The 17,056-nt window shown below is 37.7% G+C and overlaps 1 protein-coding gene and 1 non-coding gene across 6 annotated transcripts in view; both read left to right on the plus strand.

The window, feature by feature from the left end:
• Positions 1–17,056, plus strand: part of DNAH3 (dynein axonemal heavy chain 3) — a 246,850-nt gene that overhangs the window by 105,556 nt on the left and 124,238 nt on the right. For all 5 annotated transcript variants that reach the window (XR_469849.3, XM_007498217.3, XM_056806547.1 and 2 more), the window contains 6 exons: positions 1,694–1,873; positions 2,381–2,517; positions 5,725–5,926; positions 11,468–11,560; positions 12,831–12,941; positions 16,682–16,796. Coding sequence is in view for 4 of the 5 variants with exons in the window: in XM_007498217.3 (XP_007498279.2) it covers positions 1,694–1,873; positions 2,381–2,517; positions 5,725–5,926; positions 11,468–11,560; positions 12,831–12,941; positions 16,682–16,796 (838 nt within the window). In the remaining variant the exon portion in view is untranslated. The remainder of the gene's footprint in view (positions 1–1,693; positions 1,874–2,380; positions 2,518–5,724; positions 5,927–11,467; positions 11,561–12,830; positions 12,942–16,681; positions 16,797–17,056) is intronic.
• Positions 12,450–12,574, plus strand: LOC130455696 (U6atac minor spliceosomal RNA). The gene has a single exon (XR_008913796.1). It is a non-coding gene; the product is annotated as a U6atac minor spliceosomal RNA (small nuclear RNA).

The raw sequence follows: 17,056 nt of genomic DNA on the forward strand, positions 1-17,056 counted from the left end.
AGTACAATGACCAACAGTGAATGACTTAACTATTTTCATAATGCAAGGATCTAAGACAACTTCAAGAGACTCATGGTGAAAAAAACTATATAAAGGAAAATCTAGGTGGCTCAGTGGATTGAGAGGTAGACGTAGAGATGGGAGATCCTGGGTTCATATCTAATCTCAAATACTTCTTATTTTGTAACCCTGGGCAAGTCACTTAACCCCCATTGCCTAGTGGTTATTGCTCTTCTGCCTTGGGACCAATACACAGTATTGATTCTAAGACAAAGGTAAAGGGTTTTTGTTGTTGTTATTGTTTTTAAAAGGTTATCCACTGCCATTGAAGGAAATGATGGGGTCTAAAAGCAGATTGAAGCATAACTTTTTTCACTTTATTTCCTTCATTTTTTTACTTATATAAACAATATGTGTTCTCTTTCACAGCATAACAAACATGGAAATATATATTGCATGATAATAAATGTATGATCTATATCATATTACTTCCCATCTCTGGGAAAAGAAAGAGGAAAAAGGGAAGAAGATGAAAATTTCAGAAAATGGTTATTAAAATTATATCTGTGTAAATTTCAGAAATACATAATAAACATCAAAGTTTTGTAAGCTAGATGGAGTATTATGATAAATACTTAGAGGCAAAACTTAAAAAAATGTAAATCCTTACCTTCTGTCTTAGGATCAATATTAGATGTGGATTCCAAGAAGAAGAATAGTAAAAGCTAGGCAATTAGGGTCAACTGACTTGCCCATGGTAACACAGCTAGGAATTATCCAAGGTCATATTTGAACCCAGGACTTCCTGTCTTGGGCTTGTCTCTCTGTTTACTGAGCCATTTAGCTGCTCTGCAAATTAAAATTTTAATGAACTTGAACTTCCAAAGTTGGGAAAGAAAGAGGTCAATCTGGGTTCAAATTTCAGTTCTGCCATTTAATACCTGCGTGGTCTTGGGTGTGTGATTTCAGTTCCCTTGTCTGAGAGGCACTATAATATAGTAGAAGGACTTAAAGCTTGCATTTGCATCCTGGCTCTTTCCTTTATAACTTATGTAACTTAAGGGAAGTCACTGAAATGCTCAATCCTTGTTTTCTTATCGGAAATGGAGATAATATTTATGTTTTCTTGTGGTTGTGAGGAAAGTACTTTACAAGCATCAAGTAATGGAAATGTGAATTGCTAATTATCATCTGTAAATTGAAAAGTTTGGATTTGAATGATCTCTAAGGTTCCTACTAGCTTCATGAAATTCCTATGAAAATGGAATTTATGCTTCCAGATGCTTATTCCTGGAGAGAGACACCATAGGGCAGTGATGGCAAATCTTTTAGAGCCCAAGTGCCCAAACTGCACCCTCATGCTGCATGTGAGCCCCCAACTACCCAACTCCAGACAGGGGAGGGAGGAAGGGCTCCCACTGGACTGCTGAGCAGAGGGGCAGGTGATGTGAGAAATGTCTTCAGGCATGGTGGAGAGGGGAAAGGGAGTATTATGGCATGTGTGCTATAGGTTTACCAAAATGACCATAGAGGATAGGGAACAAACAGCTTTAAATTCTCCCCCCCCCAAAAAGAGGTTTTTTTAAAAGTATGTTTTCTGATGTAATATCATTGTAGACTTGGTAATTTCCTGGAGACTTGTTTTGTCTGCCTCTGAATCTATAGTTCAGTATGACTATTGTTGCATTCACAGAAATGGGAAGAGAAACTAGTCCAAATGCAAGAAATTTTAGATGCTTGGTTGAAGTGCCAGGCTACATGGTTATACCTGGAACCCATCTTCAGTTCTGAGGACATCATAGCACAAATGCCAGAAGAGGGAAGAAAATTTGGAATTGTCGATGGTTATTGGAAAGGCATTATGAATCAAGCGGTAAGCACTTGTCACTCATGAGGTTCCTTAGTAGCAATATTCCCTTGGAAAGTTCAAGGCTAACTGTATTTCTAGAAATACAGTTTTATAATTGTATTAGAGGATTTTGCACAAGAAAAACTTAGCAAAAATTATGTGGTAAGTCCTTTTGTGATGCAAATCATTCCTCTCCTCCCACACACAGAGAAACCAATGTTTTTATCAAATACAAATATTCCTAAAAATTAAGCTTTCTTAAACTGGGAGTGTACTTCTGTGGATTAACCCTGAAAGAGTTCTCCTGGCCAGTTTGTCCAAAAATAAAATATTTGGGAAGTTTTGGATTGGAAAATCTCTGCTCAACAGTTGGAATAACTTCTCTGGCATAGGCCATTAGGATCCAAATACCAAGACCTTCTAGCCAGCTTTGGAACTAAAGATACTGAATAGTTATAGTAACTTTGGTATTAATATAGGAGGGGACACTTATTTGACTCTCAGTCTTACTTTTTGAGTCTTTCTCACTAGGTGAAAGATGCCAGAGTGCTTGTAGCAACAGATCAGCCACAGATGTTAGACAAACTCAAAGAAGCCAATATTCTGTTGGAGGACATCCAGAAGGGGCTAAATGAATATTTAGAGAAGAAAAGATTGTTTTTCCCCAGGTATGTTATGCTGTCCATCCACCTGAAGCCCATTCCCCTAATTCCCCATTAGTAGAGAAGTCACTACTTTTTAATTATATTTCCAGGAGAAAGGAGGGTTTATTCTACAGTATTCATACTCTCTCAGTTCCCCTATATAGAGCACACATTTGAATATGTTGACAGATAGCTTACTAGATTTCAGGGTAGGTATTTGATCAAGTCCCCCATGCTTTTGGTTGTGGACCCATTGAAAAGATGTAACTTCAGTGGCAGAGTTGGGTGTGATATAAACTGCTTAGATGACCAGACCCAAAGAAGAGTTATCTATAAATGTGTCATTTTAGAAGAAGGTCTCTTATATATTGTTCCAGGGCCCTAAACTTGTCCACCGTCCTAGTCAATATTTTTATCAGTGACTTGAATGAAGGCTTGATTAGTTAACATGTTTTTCAAATTTGATTAAAGTTGGAATGTGAAACTAATATGTTGGTTCATAGAACCAGGAGGCAGACATCAATGACTAGTTGAGATAATGGACAAAACCTAGCATGATGAAAGTTATTATAGATAAACTAACTATTGGAGGGGCTCTAAAAATCACTCTCAACTGAACAACAACACACACACATATACACAATACATACAGACACATATGATTCATGTATGTATATGTATAGATGATATATGTGTATGAATGTATGTATATACATGTATATAGTCTTTGGAGGTTTATTGTGGGCTCAATATGCATCAACAATGGTATAGAAGACCAAAGATAATGGATAATTGTAAGAGATGATACCCCATTCTCTGCCCTGGTCTGACCACTTCTACAGTACTAAGTTCAGTTCTAGGTACCACATTTTAAGGTGGATATTGGCACAATGGAGTGTGATGAGCAATCAGGATAATGAGAAGCTCTGAGATCATGCCATAAGAGAATTGATTTAAGGAACTGAAAAAGAAAAGAATTAGGGGTTCATGATGACAGCCTTCATGAATTTGAAAGGTTGTCATGTAAAAGAAGAGTTAGTTTTATTTGGCTTGGACTTAGAAGGTATTAAGTAAGAGCAATTGCAGAATAATCAATCAATCAACTGGGAACTATTTATCAACTGACTATTATATGCCAGGCTACTACTACTGTGTGTGCACGCATACACACACACATGTAAGGTAGTTAAATACAAGGTGGTTTGGGAGGGAGGGTGCTAATGATTGGGTGGAAAGATTTCATTCAGAAGATGGTGCCTAAGCTGCATCTTAAAGGAAGAGAAAGACTCTGAGGCAAAAGCAAGGAGAGAATGCATTCCAGGAGTGTGGAAAATGGCCAGTGCAAAGGCACAGAGACAGGAAATATGAAGTGTCACAAATAAGAAACAGAGAGAAGGACAGTTTAGCTGGATTAAAGAGTGCTGGGAAGGGGAGTAATGCTCACTGAAACTGGAAAGACAGAATTGAAACCAAATTATGAGTTTAAAAGCTAAACAGTAATTTATGTGCTAGAGACAATAGGGAGCCATTGGTGTTTCTTCAGTAGGGGAATGACATAATCAGATTTGCTCTTAAAGAAAATCACTTTGCAGTGTTAAAAATGTACTAGAGTGAAGAGAGAATTTAAACTTGCACTGTAGGTCATGAAAAGAGGAAGAGCAAATTGTTAAATTATTATCCTTAATCTTTCTTAGGAAGAGGAATAATGTTATTGTCCAATAAGGCTGGAAAAGAAAGTTGGAGCCAGTTTCCTTAGGTCTTTGACACATAGGAAATACTTGGGAACAGATTTAGGTTTGATGTAGGGAAAAAACTTTTCAATAATTAGAGCTGTCAAAAAGTAGATTGTTTTACCTCAGAAGATAAGAACTTATCACTTACAGTTTTCATATAAAGGTTCGGTGGCCCCCTGTTGGGGATGTTATTAGAGGGAATTTCTGTCTAAGTCTCCATTGGGCTAGATCACCTATGAAGTCTTGTCCAATTCTGCAGTTCTATCTCTAAGGAAGGGTAACTGATGCAGTGGATAGAGCACCAGATCTGGTGTCTGGAGGACCAGAGTTCAAATCTGATCTCAGATACTGAATAGCTGTGTGATTCTGTCCAAGTCACTTAACCCTATTTGCCTCAGTTTCTTCATCGCTAAAATAAGCAGGAGAAGGAAATGGCAAATCACTCTAGTATCTTTGCCAAGAAAACCCCAAATGGGGTTACAAAGAATCTGACATGTCTATGCATAATAAACAATAACAATGAAAAGGAAAAGTACCTATGTTAATGATTTCACAAAAATTTTATGAAATGAATATACTTTGAAAATGAAAAATATTCTTTATAAAGCAATATCTTGTCTATCAAAGTCATTATGTATTTAATTATGTTATTAATACTTTGTTTTGGACCAGTTGGTATAAGTAAATCAGTATGAGGAAAGTTCTCTCTCAATGTAGTTTGTCAATGCTCTGAAACTTAAGGACTTGGGGACTTGCTTGGGGCAAGTTAAATGACTTTCCCAGGATCATACCCCAAGTATATATCCCAGGTAAGAACATGAACACAAGTTTTGCTGACCCTTGAAGCTAGCTCTCTATCCACTTGACTCTTCTCTAATTCTTACTATAATTACATTACACCTGAGTTTTAAATACATAATTTGGAATTTGGGCGGGGGTGGTGGTGGTACAAAACCATTGAGAGTAGTTTTCCTCGTCTTTACATGGAGATGGGGAAATTAGTCCCCTCATGATCATGGTGGCCATTGGACAACTCTCTCCTATGAGCAAGTGTGAAGCTACATCATAGGCTCTTGTAGAATTCAAAAGAAGAATCTAGCAGCCTTGTTGGATGGTAAGCTCCTCTCTGATTATATGAGTATTTAACTTATTTCTCAACATTATTCAGTTATTAGTTTATTCATAAGCTTTCTTGGAGGTATCCTGGAAGAGAAAGTCCTCTCTCTTTCACCTTCCATATAGTCATCTCTCAATCACATTATTCACAGGTACCATTTTTGACCATTGCCATATCAACACTTGGCTTCCATCTAAAATTGGCAAAGGGAAGAAGTGAAGAAACCCAGGTTGCCATCAGATACCCAAGATGTCTTTGGGATGCATCAAAGTACCATTCCCTGGTTAGGGAACAGAAGTTCCCTAACTTCTAACTAAGAACAGAGTGGAACTCCTACCTCGGAATGGATATTTCATTTTCCATCTTTCTCTTTGGTAACAGGTTCTTTTTCCTATCAAATGATGAACTGCTAGAGATCTTGTCAGAAACAAAAGATCCCCTTCGAGTCCAGCCACATTTAAAGAAGTGCTTTGAGGGAATTGCAAAACTTGAATTTAATGACGAATTGGAAATTGAGGGCATGATCAGCTCGGAGAAGGAAATTGTTCCTTTCACTAATAAAATCTACCCGCTTCAAGCCAAGGTAACATTTGCCCCTTCTCCATCAGGCCATGGGAAGAAAGAGAAGAACTTCTTTTTTTTTATGTCCCTCAGTTTTTTTAAATTTAATTTTTTTTGTTACAATAATCACTTTATTTCCCTCCCTCCCCATCACCCACCCTTCCTGCAGCCAACATGCAATTTCATTCGGTATTACTTGTGTCCTTGATCAGAACCTATTTCCATGTTGTTGTTTACACTAGGATGGTCATTTAAAGTCTACATCCCCAACCGTATCCCCTTCTACCCATGTAATCAAGCAGTTGCTTTTTCTCCGTGTTTTTACTCCCACAGTTTTTCCTCTGGATGTGGATAGTGGTTTTTCTCATAGATCCCTCCGGGATGTTCAGGATCACTGCATTGCTACTAATGGAGAAATCCATTACATTCTATTGTACCACAGTGTATCAGAAAGAGAAGAACTTCTAAACAATTGCTTTTTCATAATATCTTTGTCAAGAGTCACACGAGAGGAGTCAACAGTAATTGAGAAGGGGCCAGTTAGTCAAAAAAACTTATTAAATTCATACTATGAGCCAGGCACTTTGCTAAATCCTAAGGATACAAAAAGAGGCAAAAGACGGTCCCTGCTCTCAAGGAACTTAACATCTGATGGGGGAGACAACAAACAAGCATAAACAAGTAGGCTATATGTGGGATGATGTAGGAAATAATAATGTGAAGGTACAGGAAGTAAGAGGAATTGGGAAATAGCTTTTTTAAAAAATTAAAAACTTTTCCAATTATATGTAGAAGAAATGTTTAGTGATTATTATCTATCATTCTGCCATTCCGGTTCTCTCCTTTCCTCTCTCCTTCATTCCCTCCTCCCTTCCCCAAGACAGTAAATAGTTCACTATAGGTTAGGCCAGTGCTGTCATGCAATACATATTTTCATATGTTCCATATATTTCCATATATATTTTTCATGCTGTGACAGACACGCATCATACATACAGGAAAAAAACTCATGAAGGAAATAAAATAGAAAATAGAATGCTTTAATCAGACTCCAACAGTTCTTTCTTTGGGTGGAGAGCATTTTTCATCACAAAATCATCTTGGGGTTATCTTGAAACTTAGCATTGCTGATAAGAGTTTAGTCCTCCACAATTGATCATCACTCAGTATTTCTATTACTGTACACAGTGTTCTGTTCATTTTGCATCAGTTCGTAGAAGAGGGAATTTTAGGTGAAAGTTGGAGGAAGCTAGGGAAGCCAAGAGACAGAGATGAGGAGGAAAAGCATTCCAGGCCTGAGAGACAAGAGAAAATGCCAGTCATCAGGGATTTTTATCATCTTTTTTGTCTATAATATAGGCTAGATTCAGGACGAGGCTGGGAAAGTTTGGGTCTTTAACTATAAGGCTATTATAATAAATTTTCCAAGCTTCCACAACAGATCTCAAATTTGGAGGAGTTTCATTTTTGTGATTTGAGGATCAAGCAACTAGTCCCACTATCTCAATTCCTGTAACCTCCCTGCCCTGAAACTGTGTGTGTGTGTTCACACATGTGCACAGGTGCCCAATAGATTAGGGAAGAAAACAGATCTGGCAAAATCAGGTGTGAGGATCAATTGTTTATATATTTTTGCATTCAGATTGCATTTGTCAGTTGGCAAAAATCATGGTCCACCAAAAAAAAAACAAAACAGAAAATAAAAATCAACAGTTTTGTTTTCTAATAAGGAAGTTGTAGATATTGGATCCTGCCCTTATTTGAGAAATAGATGAATAATCTTGACTAAAATAAAATTGGAGGATATTTGGCTTTTTAAATGGCAGTCTTTGCATGCATTTAAAATGTATTAATACAAATAATTTGGAAGGTGTGATTTTTTTTTATCAAAAATTTTCATAATAAACAATAAGTCTATAAGGTGGACTACTAGGTGAAAAGTGGATAGAGCACTGGGCTTGAAGTCAAGAAAAGACAACTTCATAAGTTCAAATCTGGCCTCAGACACTTACTAGCTGAGTGGCCCTGGACAAATCACTTAACCCTGTTTGCCTCAATTCCTCATCTATAAAGTAAGATGGAGAAGGAAATGGCAAACCACTTCAGGGTGTTTGCTAAGAAAATTCCAAATGGGATTATAAAGAGTCAGTCACAATTGACAGAATAAGTCCAAAATGATTTTATAATCTCTATTATCTTTTCATTTCATTGTGAAAGAATAAAGATGTGTGTGGTCCACTGTTGACTATCACTTGTGAAAACTTTCTTTGCTAGTAACCTTATCAAAGAAGCCTTCGATTCATGTATAGATGACTCATGAAGATTTTATATAGGTGGGATGTCAGTATGTCAGTAGTTACTGATATTTTCTTGGGTACCTTTTTTCTTCTAATCTTTTTTTTCTACATCTTTTTTATCTTTCCCTATTGCAGATACCTTTATGAGATGACTCTCATAAAGATTTTGTAAAGACAGGAGAGTAGAGATGTAGGTCAGTGGTTATTGATGCTCTTTTTCTCTCTAGCCTTTTATGATACTAATTGAGCCCAATATTTTTCCACACCATTTCTATCTTCCCCTCCTTCACATGCTTTATATATTGTCCCTTGGGGCCCTCAGAAATGTATTTCCTGCTCTCCAAATTTCTTCAATATCTACTTGGTTCAACCCAGCTGCTTTTTAAAAATATCTTATTTTCTTTTTCGATAGGGTCATTTCTCCTAAAAAATTTCTCTCTCTCTTTTTTTTTTTAAACCATCCTGTAAAAGAAGAGCAGAGAAATTAGGAACATCCAGAACAGTTAGGAGTTAGGATTCAAGTATGATGGTTCCATTGCCCTTGATGGAGAAAACATAGCTTATTTTATCATAATGAATTTTGCAAATTTCCCCCATTTTTCTTTTGTGGTTCTCCTTCTGTTTTTAACCTTATATGCCCTTGAGATGACTCTCTGTAGTTGGGTTCTTACCACAATTTCTCTAAACTGATTTTGCCCTTTATTGCTTCTTTCTGCTTTATGAGGCAAAATCATTGATAATCATCCATCATCCTTTTGTTTTTAATAAGATTTTGCAGATAACCTTGTATTCTAACCCACCACTGCCTTTGGCAGCCATCTCTCATATCTGCCAAGTTAATCTGTTAACTAAGGAGCTTTCTGAGATCTTTTGGTCTCATGGTAATTAATGTATGTCACTTCAACTTCTGGGGGAAAGTATTCTATTTGGTGTCAATGGCATTTCTTTTGTCCATTTTCCATTAAAAAAATTTTAAGTATGTATTTAAATAGTTAAGTTATTTTAATTAAACGCCACATCTTTTTTCTCATTATTTTTCTTCTTCTTCTTCTTTTTTTTTGCTTTTTACTAATTCTCATCTTAGCTCCAATAACTAAATGCTGCTGATTCAGGAATAATCAATAACAAGGCTTGCTCTATTTGTTAAAACAGAATCTACTTCATTCTATAACATACTTTCTATAACTTCTATAACATTCTATAACTACTTCCAGCACCTACCTACCTATCCTTTTCTTTATTAAAATTATTCATGATAGAGAGGCACAAAATTCCTGTATAATCTCTAAGTCTCTTTCCTTCATCTTGAATTATGCTTCTCTGTATATTTCTCCTCATATTTCTCACCTCCACAAATCCTGCTCCTAATGTCTCATCTTGGCATAGAGATTCTCAAAGGTTACCCCAGTAGAATGGAAGCTCTGAAAGGTTCTACCATATTGGGAAAGGCTTTGAGTGTGGCCCCCAAAACAGACAATGTCTGGTACCTGAGGATCTAAGTTAGCCAGCTATGAAGGGTCAGGCTGTCCACACCTGGTGATCAGTTATTTTGACCATGACAACCCAAGAAAGGAGGAAAGTAAAAACTGGGCCTTAGTTTCATGTGGCCCCCTTCTATTTCTGCAATGATGGTGGCAGAGTATCAGGGAATGGAACAGAAGATATTAAGAATCATAACAATATAAATATCAACAAACTTTAATTTGATTATTTGTTGAATTAATTTAATTAATTGTCACTATAAATGTGAGACCCTTGTCCAATGACTAACAGGTGGATTTCTTGGTAGAAGTGAAATGGATTATAACAATTTTGATGTTCTTGTGGCAAATGGCATTAAAGGAAAGAAAGAAGTTACAGTTTTTAGGAAGAAATGGCTCACAGGTATTTTCTAGGAGAGGCAAAAAAATATATGTTGGATTGGTTTAATTGTATACCCCAAAACAATAGGAAACAAATGTCATGGAATGGTTAGTCTTCATGTTTTGTGGTACTAGTAATAAATACAATTTCTGCTAAATAAGAGCATTTATATAATGCTCTAAGGTTTGCAAAGTACTTTATATCTGTCACATAATTTAATCGTCACAAGAATTCCAGGAGACAGATGCTATTATTTTCCTATTTTACAAATGAAGAAACTGAGTCTTTGAGAGTTAAGTGACTTATTCAAGGTCACACAACTAGTAAGTAGCTTTCTGAGGCAGAATTTAAACTCTGATCTTTTTATCTCTATCTCCCTTATCCTATCCCCTGACCCATCCAGTTACCAAAGTTTAAAAAAAATAATTTAAATTATTAATTATTCAATTTTATCAATTTTTATTATTTTTAAATTTACTTTTATTATTATTATTATTATTAGATAAATTATTAAAGGATTGTTAGGTCACCATGAAAATAATTACAGCTCATATCCCACATGGTTAAAGAGGATAATAGAGAAGTAGTGAAATTCTATTAAGAACAACCAGTCCCTTAGAATTGTGACAGTGCAAATTTTGTTTCCCTACTAGTTAGAGGTATAACCAACTGGTTTAGCTCAGTGAGACAACCCAATGAAATGAGTTGCTTCCTTTTGGATCTAAACTATCACAGGGCAAATGTTTTCCCTGCTGTTTATTTTCCATATGACTAATAATAATAATAACTAGTACCTCATTTTGATCAAAACAATCCTATGAAGTTGTTTCAATATTTATTAGTTTCCATTTTACAGATGAGGAAACTGAGGCTGAGAGACACTAAGTGAATTTGCCTAGGGGTCATGAAACTAAAAAAAATCAGAGGCAGGTTCCAACCTCAGGTTTTCCTGAGTCAATTACTATATTCCCTCCACAACCTGATTGCCTCTAGTCTTAGGTGAAGAGGGAAGAAAGCATCTGAGTTTGGGGCCTCATAGACTCTGGAAGTAATAAGGAGAAACTGATCTTTTGTTGTTGTTCACTCATTTCAGTCCAACCCTTTGTGACTCCATTTGGGGCTTTCTTGGCAAAGATGCTGGAATGGTTTGCCATTTGTCTATCATGGAAATGAATCCATGTGGCTGAATCAGCCTTATTCTTTAGGATTATGAGTTTAAGAAGGGAAAACTACAAGGACTTAAAAATGTAAATAAAACTAATAATAGGCGACTTCACTTTCAAGAAGGGGAGGAGCAATGCTCAAAAGCTGGGCTCATCGTGGAAGTCTTTCTTGGTTTCTTTGCTGATTTTCCAGTGGCCTGTTCTCACTGACCATTTCTGTTTGTGTTCCTTCCCCCACAGGGCATGGTCGAAAAATGGCTTCTTCAGGTGGAACAGATGATGCTCTCCAGCATCCGATATGTGCTTCAAAAAGGGATTGAAGCCTATTCTAAGGTAAAGTCCAATCCAGGATCTGTGTCAAGCCTAGTGGAATTCAGTTTTTGGGGGGATCCATAGATTTGGAGATGGAAGGAATTTCAAAGGGCATGTAGTCCAACCCTCTCATTTTATAATCTAGTCAAAGGAGGTCCAATTAAGAAGTTGTGATTGGCCCAAGGTCAAGGTGGTAAGAGTCAGAGCCAGAATTTGAACCTACTTTCTCTAACTCCAATCACAATGTCTTTCCATCTCATTTCACTGAGAGTTGGAAAGACTCAGGGAAGGGATTTGGGATTAATTCTATTTTCCTCTGTTTTGCCATGCCATGAGATAGGTTATCTAATTTTCCATGCCTTGTTTTCCTTTCCCAGTAAGGTAAATAAAAGTAAATAAAAAGGTAAATAAAAAAGTAAATAACTTTATAGGAGGGAGAACTAAAGAAACTGATTAAAAAATCTTTACCAGTATAAGTATTAAGGAAGCAAAACTCACAGGACCTCTTTCAATAACAATCATTAGGTCATCTAAGTTCCAGGTAGGAGTTAGAATGAACACAAAGTCTATTTTGGTTCCTTATTCTTATTTCTATATTGCCCTAGAACAAAATAGAATGTCAATATTAATGAATGTTCTCCTGCTGTCAGGGAAAATTCACCAATCCTGAAGAATTGATGATGTGATATGTTAGGGGATGCTTTGTGCAAAAGGATACTAGAGAGTACACAATGTATAATCCAAATAAATTAATCTCTAATGTTGCAATTTCAGACCTCCTATAATAGTATGAGTGGAAGAAAAGTTTATTTTATATATTAAAAAAACAGCCTCTTCTGCACATTCTTCAAAGGGGTTACACTCTTTCAGAGACCTCCTATTTTCCCTAGGAATAAAGTCACTGTGGCTTGTGTTGTGTGAAAGAAGAAAAGATTAATTACCCTCTTTATAAGGATAGACGTCCTACTGACCTTTATATGACATATAATTAAAACATTTCCGCTTGCTATGAAATCTTGTCATGTTTGATTTTTTAACATTTTGCTGTTTTTTTGTTTTTTTGGAGGAGGGCTGTAAGGGGAGACAGTAAATGGATAGAGAGCTAGACTAAGTCAGAAAGACCTGAGTTCAAATACTCTGCCTGACACTTCCAATTTGTGTGACCCTGGGCAAAACAATTCAACTCTTTTAGCCTCATTTTCCTCATTTGTAAAATAAGAGGGTTGGATCTAATGGCTTTTAAGATCTTCCCTCCAGTTGTAAATGTATGTAATCTTTGATTTTTTTATAGATTCCTCGAAAGCAGTGGGTTCTGGAATGGCCTGGACAAGTTGTAATCTGTGTCTCATCTATCTTCTGGACACAGGAAGTGGCTGAAGCTATCACCAATAAAACCTTACCGGTGAGCCCATCATAAATCATTATCTGCCCTTCTAATGTACACCTTGGTCCCTGGAGGTCAACGTAAGAAAAATTCCCAGAGGATTTCCTGACAATTTTCTCTACTTCCCAGGCAGCTCTGAAAAACTTGGACTGATGTTCCTCTTCTCCCATCTTACCTATCCCCTAAATAATCTTCATTTTTCCTAACACTGATTTCTGCAGTCAAGTCCATTCATAGTTAGGAACATTCTTCATAGATTAATGGGAAGGAGAGGTAGAGTTTACCTAATTCATTTTATTGCTCCTACCTAATATTCTCTTCAGCCCTATATGGATCTGTGGTTCTACACTCACTTGTTCAGCTGACTAAAGCAGCAGGGAAGTTGTTCTTACTGATAGACTCTATAGCAGTCTCTTCTACTCTTTGCCCCATATTTACCAGGCTAACACACTTTTGATCTGGCTGACTTAGTGGGCAGGGATTATTTCAGTGAAGATGCAAACGTAAGGCTTGAGCCTAGATCCTTGATGGAAAACCTATGGCACATATGCCAAAAAAGGCACATGTGGGTAAGTCTGTAGTTGCCTGCCAGTGTTTATTACTAGAAAGCCAGAGGAAACTAGGGCCAGAGCTGTTCCCTTCCCCCTCTCCATGCACCTGAGGACATTTTTTGCATCACCTGCCCCTCTGCCCAGCAGCCCAATGGGAGCACTTCCTCCCTTCCCTGTCTGGGGTAAGGTGTCCAAGGTAGGGGACTCACATGCTGCATGAGGATCTGTGGTGAAGGTGGTTCTGTGATGGGGTTGTAGAGGAGCTAGGTTTGAGGAGAGCATAGCTCATGGTGGGCACATAGCTAGAGAGGAGTAGAGCACTCGGGCCACTTTCTTCCCCCTCTCCACATGCACCTCTTATTATTATTTGCCCCTCTGCCCAGCAGTTCAATAGGAGTACTTCCTCCCTCCCCTTTCTGGGGTAAGGGGGAGTTTGGGGGTGAAGCAGGAGAGGGGGCATGGCATGGCACTCAATCTGGGGATGGGATGGGGGCAGGGCCCAGTACTCAGTCTCTAAAAGGTTTGCCATCACTGTCCTATATCATAGAATGTTAAGATTTGAAAGTGATTTTAGTGATCATCTACTTCAACCTCCTGAAATCCAAAGAGATTGTATCTTACCTAAGATTACACAGATCCTGACTCTGCTTCATGTTCTTTCTATCCCACATCCAAGTTATGATGCCTTTTTTCCTCTGTTTTTTCCCCCCAAAAGGTCATGGAATTATTCTTACCTAGGGTTTTAAATATAGATTTGAAGAGAATGATGGCCAACTGACAACTTCATGCAATATTATTATCTGTTCTCAATAGATTTGAATTGCTCTTTCCTATTTATTCCAGTAGAATTCCAGTGATGCTTAACATAGTTGGGGATTGAGAGATCTCATCCTCTGATACTAATCAGGACTGTTGGAACCACATTCTGTTGAAGGCTACAAACCAGGAAGAGAGGGGGGGGAGAAGGAGGATGAAAGGGAGGGAGGGTGGAAGGAAGAGAAGAAAGGACAGGAGGGAGAGGAGAAAAGAAGGGAGAAAAGAATGAAGGAAAAAGAAAGAGAGGAAGGTAGAGGGGGGAATGAAGGGAGAGAGGGAGGAAAGAAGAAAGGATGGAGGCAAAGTGTGAAGGAGGGAAGAGAGGAAGGTAGAAAGGAAGGAGACAGAGAGGAAAAGAAAGGGAAATAAATGAAGGAGCGAGGAAAAGAGGAAGGAAGGAGAGAGGAAAGGAAAGAGAGATGAAGGAAGTGAGGCCTTCCTGACTTGAGGCTCACAGCACCACCAACTTTTCCTGTAGGATATTTCACAAGTAGGTTAAGATTTTTTGGGGGGCAAAATTAATATATTTTGAAAATATTTGTGAAAAAGCATTCTTTCTGAATCTAGTTGCTTACTCTTCTTTTGCTATTGTCAGCAAGCATTTATTAAGTGGTAATTATGTACCAGTTACTAAGCACTGGGGAGATTTTCATTAGGTGAAGAATCTCTTCCCAGCCTCAACCAAAGGCAGTACCAGAGAATGAACAGTACAAATGTACACAGAATCATCTCTAAAGAGCTGTGAGGGATATTTGAGGGACTCTAATATTATGGATGAGGAAATTATGACTTGCCCTAGTCAAGTTATTACTATGCTGGTAGTAATAAAGCCGAGATATAAGTTCTGGTCCTCAGACTCCAAATACAGCACACTTTATAGAATGAAAACATATTACATTTATTTTAATATGACAGATGAAATACATCATGAAAAGGAAAGAGAGAAATTGAATTAAACTTCTCCAAATCTTCCTTCTCTTCTCTAATATTTATGTCAGAGCAGGGGTCAGATATTTATGTCAGAATGGAAGCAGCTTGAACTGGATAGGGAGAGCTGATTATTAAATTTTCAGTTTAAGTATCTATACCTCAGAAATTGGCAAATATTACAAATCAGGGCTTCATTTATCATTTTATTGATTGTCTAGACTGTAAGAAAGTTTGATGGAGAAAATATTAATGATGCAGATTAAAACTTAAAAGTGTGTCATGTTTTGGGAGAGCTAGTTGTTAAATATTTACTCTGTCAGATGTCAGAGTCTATCACCCTTTAACATGGTTTGAAGGCTAAAATCTGGTATGCATTTTCCTAATTATTAACAGTGATCTATGGTAGAAAGAGCCCGACATTGGGAGTTATAGTATTATAAATTTAGAATTGGAAGGAATTTAGAGGTCACCAAATTCAACCCCTTCATTTTAAAGAGGAAGAAACTGAAACTCAGAGGGCTCCTTGATTCTGGGTCCTCCTGATTCCATATCCAACATTCTATTTATTACACCAAATTTTCTCTTAGGGGAAGCTAGGTGGTACAGTGAAGAGAATACTGGACCTGGAGTAAAAAACACCTAAATTTAAATCTTGCCTCAGACACTAGCTGTGTGATACTCAGCAGGTCACTTTACTCTTCTGCCTCAGTTTCCTTATCATTTCCTTATCTATAAAATGAACTGAAAAGGAAATGGCAAACATGGGGTCATGATAACATTGTCTCTCAAAGGACCTCAGTTTGAAGGCTAAATTTTCTACTTGTTATTTATGTGACTTTGAGGCAAGACATTTCATGAACTCTCTAGAGCTCATATTCCTTAGTTGTAAGAGGAAGGGGTCAGACTAGATCAGTAATGGTGAACCTTTCAGAGACTGAATGCCCAAACTGCAACCCTCCTGCCACATGTGAGCCTCCTGCTTTATACCAGACAGGGGAGGGAGGAAGTACTCCCACTGGGCTTCTGGGCAGAGGGGAGGGTGATGGGAGAAATGTCCTCAGGTGTAGTAGAGAGGGGGAAGGGAAACAGCCCCCTTTGGCATGCATGCCATAGGTTCGCTAACAAGAGATCATATGATTTCTAAGGTCCCTTCCAGCTTTTGGTCCTATGGACATTTGCTTTATTCACATTATTAGAACTTTAATGCTTGGTCATTGTTCTGTTATTTTTAAAAATATAAACATTCTATAGCATTAAAATTTTGCCTATACATATCCTGCTTACCCAGCCTTCCCATTGTCATTTTACCCTTCTAATAAATAAGTCACAAATAACTTCCCTGCCCCACATATTTCATAGTCTGGGTTTTTTTTGGGGGGGTAAGTATTTCATGCGTCCCTGAGAAAGAACTCAGGAAAAAACAAGGCAGTGAATAGTTTTTCCTATATGTGCCCCTCATAGGAATTTCTGGAAAAAAGCAACATGCAGATTGCAGATATTGTTGAGCTGGTTCGGGGTAAATTAAGTGGTGGAGCTCGGCTGACACTGGGTGCCCTCACAGTCATTGATGTCCATGGTAAGTTTGGTGTTCTCTCTTAGCCTGATGAGTAATTGTGCTTCCCCAAAGTTCAACAGTGAGAAGCTGTTGAAGTCCACAAACCTGAGCCCTCATAAGCCAAAAGAAGACCGGCAGCCTGAGGTTCTCTTTCAGAGAGGAAGAAGACATTTCCCAGCTGAAATGAGAACAATCTTTATCCTTGTGTATTTGTTTTGCCTTATTTTGTGGCTATGACTCCACCCCACGCCCAAGAGATCCTGTCCATGGGATCACTGGAA

The sequence above is a fragment of the Monodelphis domestica genome, chromosome 7 (assembly GCF_027887165.1).
Source record: "Monodelphis domestica isolate mMonDom1 chromosome 7, mMonDom1.pri, whole genome shotgun sequence".
Taxonomy (NCBI): domain Eukaryota; kingdom Metazoa; phylum Chordata; class Mammalia; order Didelphimorphia; family Didelphidae; genus Monodelphis; species Monodelphis domestica.